General features: G+C 42.6%; 3 protein-coding genes across 3 annotated transcripts; 1 reads left to right on the top strand and 2 right to left on the bottom strand.

Moving 5' to 3' along the window:
• The first annotated feature begins 399 nt into the window (after nucleotides 1-399).
• LOC117150265 (dnaJ homolog subfamily A member 2) lies at nucleotides 400-2,245 on the top strand. The gene is made up of 3 exons (XM_033317071.1): nucleotides 400-604; nucleotides 667-1,113; nucleotides 1,229-2,245. The coding sequence occupies exons 1-3, from the start codon at nucleotides 536-538 to the stop codon at nucleotides 1,880-1,882; spliced, it is 1,170 nt and encodes a 389-aa protein (XP_033172962.1). The 5' UTR covers nucleotides 400-535; the 3' UTR covers nucleotides 1,883-2,245.
• A 107-nt stretch (nucleotides 2,246-2,352) lies between these two features.
• LOC117150262 (RE1-silencing transcription factor) lies at nucleotides 2,353-4,721 on the bottom strand. The gene is made up of 2 exons (XM_033317069.1): nucleotides 3,099-4,721; nucleotides 2,353-3,039 (listed from the first exon to the last, which is right to left on the bottom strand). The coding sequence occupies exons 1-2, from the start codon at nucleotides 4,653-4,655 to the stop codon at nucleotides 2,380-2,382; spliced, it is 2,217 nt and encodes a 738-aa protein (XP_033172960.1). The 5' UTR covers nucleotides 4,656-4,721; the 3' UTR covers nucleotides 2,353-2,379.
• Nucleotides 4,722-5,297: 576 nt separating this feature from the next.
• LOC117145331 (glycogen synthase kinase-3 alpha) lies at nucleotides 5,298-6,734 on the bottom strand. The gene is made up of 2 exons (XM_033310941.1): nucleotides 6,654-6,734; nucleotides 5,298-6,592 (listed from the first exon to the last, which is right to left on the bottom strand). The coding sequence occupies exons 1-2, from the start codon at nucleotides 6,655-6,657 to the stop codon at nucleotides 5,418-5,420; spliced, it is 1,179 nt and encodes a 392-aa protein (XP_033166832.1). The 5' UTR covers nucleotides 6,658-6,734; the 3' UTR covers nucleotides 5,298-5,417.
• Nucleotides 6,735-11,495: the final 4,761 nt, after the last annotated feature.

Genomic DNA, 11,495 nt, shown 5'->3' with positions numbered 1-11,495 from the left:
GCTACAGTGGCCACTGCCTTCTGGCAAATCTAATTTAATCCATTTCCTTAAAATATGTATTAAATATTTCAATAATTAGTCAAAAAGTCAATAAAACTAATTTTAAGCTATGCTTTGAACATTATTTTTAGCACACTTTTACTTATCACATATGCTCGATATTTTAACAACTAAGTAAAAATCATTTTTATGGCATAAATTCACACATATCATAGAAGTATCATAAATTGACGTATGCATAATATGCATTGCATGTGTTCAAATTCTTTCACCAAGCTGTTAAATACAAAAATGTGTAAACAGATTTCCAGAACGTTCCAGCAAGTGTCTACTGTTCCCGAAAAAAGCTGCGATTTGAAGTATTTATTTGGTACTTTCCCCAAAATTATAGGTTTTTGCTAGAACTTGGGCATACTTGTTAGCCAATATGACTTGAAAATATTGTCATAAATACATTGTTAAATAATTTAATAAGTCGTACACTTACAATGTACAATTATTTTAGTTTGTAGGGGGACTGGGGATGCAATAGGAAATGGACAACCTAAATTTATACGACGTTCTCAGAGTGGCGCCGGATGCAACTGATGAGGAAATAAAAAAGGTATGTAACAGTTCCAATTCGATATGTTGGTAAATAGTTTGTATTCACCTTTTCGCCAATAGAACTACCGAAAATTGGCAAAAGAGTTCCATCCAGACAAGAATCCCGATGCGGGCGACAAGTTCAAGGAAATATCCTTCGCCTACGAAGTGCTGTCCGATCCCGAGAAGCGGCGCATCTACGACCGCTATGGAATAAAGGGCCTGCAAGAGGGCGCCGAGGGATTCTCTGATGCCTCCGAATTCTTCGCCCAGTGGTTCCCCTTCGAACGAGTCCCTCCCGAAGGTCGGGGCAGGCGCAATGGCAAAGTCGTGATAAAAGTGGAGCTGACCCTGGAGGAGATCTACGTCGGCGGCATGAAAAAGAAGGTGGAGTACACGCGCCAGAAGCTGTGCTCCAAGTGTAACGGCGATGGCGGTCCCAAGGAAGCGCACGAGACCTGCGAGACCTGCGGCGGAGCTGGACGAGCGGCCGCATTTACCTTTATGGGCCTCAGCCCCTTCGATACGGTATGTAACAATTGATTGTTGTTATAATGAATGCACGCCGCGGACCACACATCCGGAGAGACCCGATATACCACACCTCAGAGAAAATAGCCATTATATACATCTTTTTTTTCAGACCTGTCCGACTTGCGATGGCAGGGGCTTCACCATAAGGAACGACAAAAAGTGCAGTCCCTGCCAGGGCAGTGGCTTTGTAGAGCAGAAGATGAAGCGGGACCTGGTTGTGGAGCGAGGAGCACCGCACATGCTAAAGGTTCCCTTTGCAAATGAGGGCCACCAAATGCGAAGCGGCGAGTTTGGGGATCTAATTGTAGTCATCGACCAGCTGGAACATCCACTCTTTCAGCGCCGCCATGCCAATCTGTACATGCGAGACCTGGAGATCAACATCACGGAGGCGTTGTGCGGCTACACGCATTGCTTCAAGCACTTGGATGGACGAAACGTCTGTCTGCGCACGTACCCTGGTGAAGTGTTGCAGCACAACCAAATCAAGATGGTGCTAGGCAGTGGTATGCCTGTTTTTAACAAGGCCACCGACAGTGGAGATCTCTACATGAAGTTTAAGGTTAAGTTTCCGGACAACGACTTTGCCACGGCACCGCAGTTGGCCATGCTGGAGGATTTACTGCCTCCCAGGCAGCCAATAGTAATCCCAAAGAACGCTGAGGAAGTGCAAATGACGGACTATAAGCCTCAGCCGCGACAACAGGAAGACGAGGACGGACAGTCGTCTCACTTTGAAGGCGTACAGTGCCAGACGGCTTAGTGCCTGTGGTTGTGGCTCCTGCAGGCGCGGTATCTTTGCCTCGATTTGTGGCTTATCCTGGGCACTTTCGGCGTAGATGAAGTCTGCTTCCTGGTGCCGCTGTTCGTCCTGATATGCATAGTATTATTTTTCATACAGGAATGTTTGCTGTGAAAAGCGCGTGATCTAAATTCGTAGTGTTATTATTCGAGACTAAAGCTTAGCTGATCTGATCTTCAATAGGTGTGTCACTAATACATTAGCCACGCTAAATTAACTGTTTTAACACTATTAACTACTTATTTATTGGTACCTTTTTTTGGGCTGAACTTGCCCCAATTATCCCTACAAAACAATAAAGCAATACACAATAATCTCACTGTAGAAAGGTTTAAAATTTTGTCATAGAAATCTTAAAAACCGGATAATTTAATTCGATTTACGTATTTTTTATTTAATTTTTCAATACAATAATTATGTAATATTGTTGCAGAGAATTGAGGATTCAAAGATCCGTTCTAATCGCTTTCATAGTCATCAGTGGATGTCGTTTCTTCTGATGGACCACCATCCGACTTGGTTAAATTCATAGGCGACTCTTTGGGCTTTGGCATGACTGGTGATGAATTCAATTCTAAATTTGGCTCCTTGGCTCCCTCTTGGGGCGGCTCATCGCTGTTGCCTGCTAAGTGCTCCGTGTGATCCCTGGGCTTTCGTAAATCCAGTGCCGAGGTCGAAGGAGCGCTGTCCACCATCTCGATGATCTCCTCCGTTTCCATGGGATGATGGTCGTCTAGCTTCTCCGGCGGCATCACAATCATTTCACCCGTGCGCATTCCCTTGGAATCGGCCATCTGTTCGGCGCTTACCTTCATCATAGTCAGATACTGATTGTACTTGGCGTAGTTGCGCCTCCCGGTCTCATCGTTCATCAGCACCTCGGCCTGGTTATGGGATCTATCACGGAGAGCCTTCAAACGGATGTGCTTGGTGATGTCCCAGCGCCAGTTGGAGCGATAGGCGCACAGAGAGCATTCAAAGGGCTTCCTATTCAGATGACCAACGATGTGGACGTGGAAGCGAGATGCAGTGGCTGCCCAAAAACTGCAATGAGGACACTTGAAAACCTTCTTCAAAGGCGCCATATCTTCGGGTTCCTCTGGCAAAATTTCTGTGACCTGAAATCAAAGGGATACATTTGCAACACCATATATTTATATATGTATAAACCCCTTACCTCCCCATAGCCAGGAGCTGTTTCTACGCCGCAATAGCTAAGATCAGTGGGAGGATTGGGGAAGTCCTCATCGTGAAGATCCACCTCCGCGTTGATAGAAGCCTGCAGTTGGGTGGTGTTGTGCAATGCCAAAGTGCACACTTGTAGATGGTTGATCAACTGCATGGCATTGGCCACCCGCTTCTGGCAGTGTGAACAAACGATCCCCGAAGTCCGGGGAAGCAGAGGTTCCGTCGCTGCAACGGTAGCAGCATTTTTAAACGTTTCTTGCTTCCTGGAACCACTTGACTGTTGATCCACCTGATCCTCTGCCTCATCTCGGCTTCGGTTGCCCATTTGGTGAACTGGTATGGGCGCATGATGGTTTGATTCGTGTATGGTCAGCGATTGCTTGATATCCGTGCTAAAGTCACAGCCCGAGCATTTGAAATGGCCATTGGCACCATGGTTCTTGGTGTGCCGGTCTAGATTCCACTTGTAGGGTGTGTGAAAATCACATGAGCTGCACTTGATCAGCGGCATGGAATGGTACTTCACATGCTTCTTGAATCTGGCTCGAATGGGGGTGCTATATGAACACTTCTTGCATTGGAAATGCTCCTTACCCGACACCAGTTCACTGGCATCCGGCGACGGACTCTTCGCAGGCTCCTCGGAATCGGAGCTGCTGTTCTGCTGTTCCAATTTCAGGGACTCTTCTTGCTTAGGCGGCATCAGCTTGGTCTGGAACTCGTAGGCCATGGAGAATATGTTGTCGTGGCTCTCGACGATCTGCTGGAGCTGCAGCATCTCCTGCTGTCGATTGTACGCCTGGACACTGGCCAGTAGCTGCTTCTCTTGCTGCTGCAGTTCTACTTTCAGCTGCTCCAGTGGCGGTCCATTTTGGATCATGCGCAGCACGCTGACGTCCAGCGATTGCCCAGTCGCACCCTGGCCTTCAATGCTCTCCTCCAGACGACGCTTGCGCACCTCCCTGGAGAGATTTCGCTTACCACGCGGCTGAGCACCTGCTCCCTGCACTGCGCCGCCATCATCGGAACAGCCGTGCACCATTTTCATGTGCCGCACCAGCTTCTGGAAGTGGCGTGAGGCATAGAGGCACAACTTGCACTCGTTGATCACAATCCGCTCGCCATGGACGTCGCGTAGATGCGAGAGATGACTGCGCGGATTTTGGGTGAAGAATGCGCACTGGTTGCAGCTGTAGTTACGCCGTATCTTGCACTGCGGCAGCTCCTCGTCGTTGTTGTTGTTGCACGGATTAGCCTCCGGCAGTGAGTTCTCCATATTCTCCTTGGCCAAGTCCCCCGCTGGTGGTGCAGTGTTTGCGGAAACAAACCCGGCCATCGATAGTGGAAACATGAAGTTGTTCGTCTTATACTGCTCCAGTTGTTGCTCCAGAAAGTCCTGACCTATCGGCGGCTGCATGCTTTGGGACACAGGAAGCGCATCACCTGGTCCGCCCTCAATAGATGACTGATAAAGTGGGGCACCACTAACCAAGCTGCGCACCACCAGGCGATCACCCGAACGCTCCACCATAGAAGGCAGCTCCATGACTTGGCAAAATCTCAACCAACCAAAATTTTCCTTCGATTTTTTCACAGAACACTTTCCAGCCGTCCGGAGCGAGCTCTCCTGTAAGACTGATTTACTTTTCCAATGGTCCTGCTAAACTTCTTTTGGCTTTTCCAAGGGCTACTTCGATATATGGCTAAATGACAGAGAACAAGTTCTCAGGGATTAGAGATGTTCAAATGCCAAATAAAATATATTCGTAGTTCCCACCAAATAAAGGTCTAGGATTTAATTAATATTAATATTTAATATTTTATAAAAATAGCAATATTATTCTTTCTTCCACATAACCACCGTTTACAAAACTCACTTTTTGTGTGTCAATAAAAAAAGAAACGTATGGTTCCGGTTCAGATTCGGTTCATGTCCTTAAAAAATGCAATCGATTCCGAGTGTTTTAGTGGTTCCAATTTTAAATGTTAACATAAGCTCACTAAATTTTTGATTTTTATCAATATGAAATGAAAAATGAAATATTTAACATTTCTATAGTGTATCTTTTTGCATAGAAGTCTAGCCTCTTAAGAAAAGTTATTTAAAAGGTTTTGATAATCTTTCCATCCAAATGATAATTTTATGTTATCGCCGATATGTTATTTTATGTTATTTATTATTACATTTTTATTATTTATTTTTTTGTCCTTTCCAGGGCAGGACACTTACACACACTTAGTAACAAGAGGACATTTAGATATTTGAACATCCTGAAAAATCCCTGACATAGCTTATTTTGAAAATATTCTAGACATCTTCAAAGGCTTCTACGACCGAGTACTTGTCCTCCATTGAAGCCAAATGGATCGGTAATATCTGGACCCAAAGCTTTGGATCTGTACCCATCTCCTGGCTGTTGAAGTTGAACAGAGGCGGCAGCGGATTGCCATTGGGCATGGGCAGCCCCAGGGAGTCCATAATGCGCAGTTCATCGTAGGAACTATGACCACATGCCATCATGGGTGAGATTCTAGCGGCGGCTTCATAGATGAAACATACGTTCAGGAGACCGCACAGATCCTGCGGAACAGCCGCATTCAGGAGATAATTCCAACTGGGACGAGTAGTCCGTGGGTGCAGTGAATTGCCACACTTCGAGAGTATTTCTGGAGCTCGTTCCAAGCCATTGGTGCCCAGCGTATTAACGATGAGTCGCAGCTGCTTTCGGTCGTGTTCGTGGCTGAAGAAGAGCGGATATCCCTTGAACAGCTCCGCCAGGACGCAGCCAGCACTCCAGATGTCCACGGCACACGAATAAAGTTCGTGTCCGGCAAAAAGCTCGGGAGCACGATATAGCCTGGAGCAAATGTAGCTTGTACTGGGCTCCTGGGGCACCAGTTGTTTGGCGCTGCCAAAATCACTTAGCTTTAGCACCATCGTCTGGTTGTCTATCAGCAGATTCCCGGGCTTGATGTCCCGATGGGAAATGCCCAGTAGATGAAGATATCCCAATCCCCTGAACATCTGATACGAGAGTATGCGGACATTGATTACGCGCTCTGCGTGCTTTAGCAGCGGTAGGTGATAGTTGATATAGTCCCGCAAAGTCATAGGCATGTACTCCATAACCAGCAAAACGTACTCCACTGACGGATAGCCCAAGCTCACGGAGGAGTGCATGATGAGCCGGACAATGTTGTTGTGCTCCATTAGCTGACCCATTATCTCTGCTTCGCGCTGGGTCAGCTTCGGATTATAGAGGGTTTGCTTAACGGCCACCAGCTCCTCGGACTCATTGAGATGAGCCCGGTATACCCGGCCAAAGGATCCACTTCCAATCAATTCCTTAACCTCGATCCTGACCAGAGCAGGTTCCGAACAGAGGCGACTGACGGCATAGCTGTTGATCACCGAGTTCTTGGGAATGATGAGTGGAATTTGGGAATGGCGTTTAGAGGGCTTTTGCTTCTTTTCTTTATTTTCTAAAGGAGGAATGAGTGATTTGAAAGAAGTCCTAAATAATGTTAGGACAAATTTACTTACCCATTTTTAACGAAAGTCTTAAAAAAAATCGGATTTATTTCTCCAATAAAATAAGCAAGGTAATGGCTTGAAAGGAATAGTACGAATAGCAGTAATGTCACTTTTCTTGGGCATTGCCACCTTGTTCGATTTCAGGAATCGTGTTGTGAATGGAAATAAAAGTGTTGGAAATCAAAACTTTAGAGTTGCCGAGGATACTCTCATCCTCAAATGGTAATACGCAATATTTAAATGTATATAAATATATTATATGATATATAATAAGAACCCACCAAAAGTTCCTTTTGAGTCTGCTGATAGCCATAGTCATGAAGCCATGTTATATACCCATTATTCGTAGAGTAAAAGGATATACTAGATTCTTTGAAAAGTATGTAACAGTCAGAAGAAATCGTTTCCGACCATATAAAGTATATATATTCTTGATCAGAAAAACCACTCCAAATATTCGACACATTTGTTTCTGCCAGCGGAAAGCCAAAAGTGGATTATGTATATGGGGCATAGTCCTTAATGCGATAAAAAGTCGGTCGTCGGTTAGAGCCATTATCATTTCCGCTTTAGCCGCAACTATCTCTCTCTCTCTCTATTTGTTTAGACCTCTCAGTCGCGCTTTTGTGGAAATGCTTTCACCCCCACCAAACCGACCTCCGTCAAAGTTTATGGGCCATGCATTTGCGGAAATGTCGCCTGCCAGTGTATTCTCGCTTTTACTCTGCGGTTCAGAGTTGGAATTCATGTAATTCCATTAACACAGACAACTTCCGCTGGAAGAGAGAAAGGACGAGCACTCACACTAATGGCCGTTGCGTGTATGTGTGTGCTCGTGTGTGTGTGTGTTTTCGTGGGAGGATGGTCTGGATTTTGGTGTATTTACTCAAACGGATTTTGTGTCGGAATCCTTAGATAGTGATGATTCCTAATCGTGACACCGATTATGCTGCTAGTATAAAGTAGTGAAATAAAGTAATTCAAAAATTGTTTAATAAAGGGGTTATAAAGGGGTTCCGAAACCGGATGTTATCGTTCTGTAAACATTGCATACTTTCAGGCGACCACTTATAGATTTACATATTTGTTTGTGTAAATGAATATGTAGTAGTGTGTGAAACTGTTATATTGCGCATCTCTAACAAAACCTAAATAAACACAACTTTCCGCTATTGTTCGCTTCCTTTTTCGGGTTATTAAAACTAAATTTCCAAATTCAAATGGCATATTTTACGATGGCATAAATCTGTCTCCGCGCAACAGGTCCCCTCATCAGGACCTCAACACTCCATTCGCCCGTAAAATCGCCATGGGAAGCAATGAAAAACTTCGAAACGGAAACGAGTGTCAGGCCAAAAGTGCGGAGCATCGAACATCCGGGCAGACATTTAGGATATCCGTTTAAACAGCATCCCCTCACCCAGCTCCATCTATCCTTTTTTCCGGCATTTGCGGATTTTACTTCATTTTTTTTCTTCTTCTAAAGGGGGAAATGGCATCCATTGCAATGTGGACGGGTTACTGAAACGTTTCGGCATTATAATTACAAAGTGGCTGGCTCAGATGGACTCAAATGGATTCGAATGGATATGTGCTTTGGATGCTTCGATGTGTGCCCGGAACATTTCGCCAGCTCCATGCAAATTAGACGTCTATCGCATTTATCAAAACGGTCTTAATGAACCTCAACTCTTTGCCGGTTCGTTCATAAATCAAACCGCACATGTGGCCACTCAAAAAGTTCACTCCTCCATCTAAATCGGGTCATTTATCAATATTTGAACTCCCACTACCACACTTGATCAATATTTTTCCCGGTTTGAACTCGGATGCGTTGGCATTTAATGTGATTTGTGCGAAACCCGTTGAGAGATTCGAATTTGCATTATTTTCGATGCAAATGGGTGGAAAATATGGGCCAATATTGAAAGAAAACGTCTTTTTTAAATGGAATTATAATTATTGAGTTGTGCGAATTTAAGAGCATATTAAAGTGGAAATACCTTTGCTTTTGGTCTCAACTTTCCACTTTTTAGCCTTTTAAACTATTAGTTTGCACAATAAATATTAAATATTATGCTATATTTTTAAACAGTGTGTTTCTGATCGTTAGCCATTTATTTTTGTGCAAATTCAAAATTAACTGCAGAATAAATATTTATATTGGTAAGTACCCTTCGGTTGAAGAGAGCATTCTTCGACGCTGCTCAATTGGAAAACGTGCCGTATTCGGTTCTCGTGGCCAAGCACTTGACGTTTCAAAGCCAATGGCTTAATGGAAATTCGCAATTCGTGGGAAAATCTTTCAATTGCAGTTAACAAAACCCTCCCCCCACCCCTCCCACACAGAACATAAAGCTGTTTAGACTTACCCACTGTATAATTAAGCAAGATTTGAATGAGTGGGGAATGGGAATGAGCTACGAGAATAAGACAAGCGCCTGCCACCGCCCACCATAACAAATTGAAAAGCTCTGCGTGCACTGAGAAAAATACTAAGCCTAAATTGAAGAAAATTTTCAAATTATATATATATTTCGTGCGAATAAGAATCATTTAAATGCATACATTTTATGCAATATTATTTATGTTTTAAGTGGCGTTTTTTCAGTGTTTTCGCTCAGTGCATGAGGTTAGAACGAATGGTTGAATGCTTGGTGGCTTTGGACTGGTATGTATATATGGTGTATGGTGTGGATATAGTCACACCTTTGCGATGCATTGTGCTCTCGGTCTCGGACTCGACCTTGAACTTGGTATTAGATGCGAGGCTCTTCAAAACCGGTTAACGGCTCTCCGCGGCTCTTTGTACTGCAAATTAATGGGCAATGCGCAAGAAATCGGCGACAAGCACCAGGTAATGCCAACAACAAGAACAACAAGAACAACAGGAGAGCGGCCTAATGAAGGGTAAACTGGAAAACCAATTGCACGCTGGGCAGGCGGCAAATATCCATGGAATTTAAATTTCAAATGAGCGAACTTTAGTCTCGTTTGTTTGATATTATCGCGAAATACTTGCCGTGTTGGTGCGACTTATTTATTTTATTGTGCGAGATGTTTATTATATATATATGTATATAGATAGTAGTTTATACCAATTTATTAAAAAGCTGTGTCACATTTATACATTAACTTAACTTTAAAGTATTTTGAATATAAGTACTTGGCTTCTCTAAACGATTAATGCTTTAAAATATATTGATAACTTAACAAATGGGCTAATAAAAATTTAATAATGGCAATAGGCAGTGGAAGAAAGATTCCAAAAAACAAGTAATTATACACAAATTTACAAAAGCAGAAAAACTCTTGCGCGACTGTTAGTATGCATAGGGTAATTAATTTCTACTAATTTACACATAAACAAATTCTGAATTGGGAAAAGGTTACGCATTTACTACACACATGTAATTAAGTGTTCAGGTGTAAAATCGTAATTTAATTAAATGGTTTGCCGCTTATGAGGAAACATTGAATTCAACCCAAATGGAATTTTTAATTAGGCAGAAGAAATTAAATTAAACCGCTTTGGGTAAAGATTAATGACGAAACACTAATGATGATGAACTTCTATGCTAAATATGCAGAATAAGATTACATTTTACTTTACATTTACACTGCGCATAGTGTTTAATTCTAATCAATTCAAATGGTATTAGGTATAGTAAATGCCAGCAGCTAAAGTTAAGGAAGTTGTGATTATACTTAAAATTACTGGGGGACATTATACACATCCAAAAAAACTAAACAAAAAGCCATCATATATACGTTTTTTGAAGTTTGTTAGTCATACATGTAAATAGCTTGTCTGACTTACAAGCTTCTTATTTTTCCCTGAGCGACTTATATATTTTTTTATTTGAGGCCACGCCCCCGCAGCCTTACACGCACCAACCTGTTGACCGCCAAAAAATCCTATTTGGCTTAACGTGCCGTGCCACGCCCACCGCATTGCGTGTCTGCCCCGCGGGGCGGCGGCCAAGTTAAGCGCTGCGAAAAGCCAGTTAATTGCAGATTGGTGGGAAAAAAAGCGGCTAACCGGTTACGAGTGCCTCCTGCTTGCAACTCCATGTGGCTGCGGCCAAAGACAGCCGTGCAATTTGTTGCCATTTGGCGCAGTCGCCCCTTTTCGAGATCCAAGAACCAGGTCAAGGTTGCTCTGCTCCACGGCAGCAACAGATCATAATCACGTTGCGATCGAACATGTTCGAGGCGAACTGGGAGCTAGCCAAACTGTTCCCAGCGCACAGAGTTGCTCTCGAACTTCGAAATCTATAACAACTATAAATAAATAAATAAATTAATAAATTAATAAATTAATAATTAAAATTTCTGATTAACATATAAACTTTATAGTCCTTACTTAACCAAAAATATTGTTAATTAAAAGGCAATGCATAGTATTTTTGGTCTAAAAAGATGGCCTAAGTTGCTCTAATTTGATCAAGAATATATATAGTCTTTACAGGATAAATGTAGAATCTTTTATAAATGACTAATATATATAGGTTTCTGTTTGCTGCAAACTAAAAAAAACTGTTATATACTAAACCTATATATTATACCTTAAGTACAATAAAGCCTGCTTATATATATAGCCATTTTAATTATGTTATTGCTATAAATATATTTGAAACATTTCCTTTAAATCTTCGTTCTACCATCAGCTTAGTTATTAGTAAAGAATTTCTTTAGTTATAAATATTTTTATCTTTTAAACTTTTCTGAGGACGCTCTTAGTGATCGAAGCAGAACGAAAATCGAGTTTGCAAAGATTGACGGTCTGGCATAAAGCTTTAATAATTCAAACTGACAGTCGCCAACAGGTAATTTTCGTGTTTTTCGGGG

This window comes from Drosophila mauritiana, chromosome 2L (assembly GCF_004382145.1).
Source record: "Drosophila mauritiana strain mau12 chromosome 2L, ASM438214v1, whole genome shotgun sequence".
NCBI classification, from domain to species: domain Eukaryota; kingdom Metazoa; phylum Arthropoda; class Insecta; order Diptera; family Drosophilidae; genus Drosophila; species Drosophila mauritiana.
This window is presented reverse-complemented; position numbering and strand designations above follow the sequence as displayed.

Bases quoted from the DNA above. Each gene is read 5' to 3' on its own strand.
- LOC117150262 (XM_033317069.1), bottom strand. From the start codon at position 4,655: ATGGAGCTGCCTTCTATGGTGGAGCGTTCGGGTGATCGCCTGGTGGTG. The intron at 3,040-3,098 runs GTAAGGGGTTTA...CTTTGATTTCAG, and splicing joins CAGCTCCTGGCTATGGGGAG to GTCACAGAAATTTTGCCAGA.
- LOC117150265 (XM_033317071.1), top strand. From the start codon at position 536: ATGGACAACCTAAATTTATACGACGTTCTCAGAGTGGCGCCGGATGCA. The intron at 605-666 runs GTATGTAACAGT...TTTCGCCAATAG, and splicing joins CTGATGAGGAAATAAAAAAG to AACTACCGAAAATTGGCAAA. The intron at 1,114-1,228 runs GTATGTAACAAT...CTTTTTTTTCAG, and splicing joins GCCTCAGCCCCTTCGATACG to ACCTGTCCGACTTGCGATGG.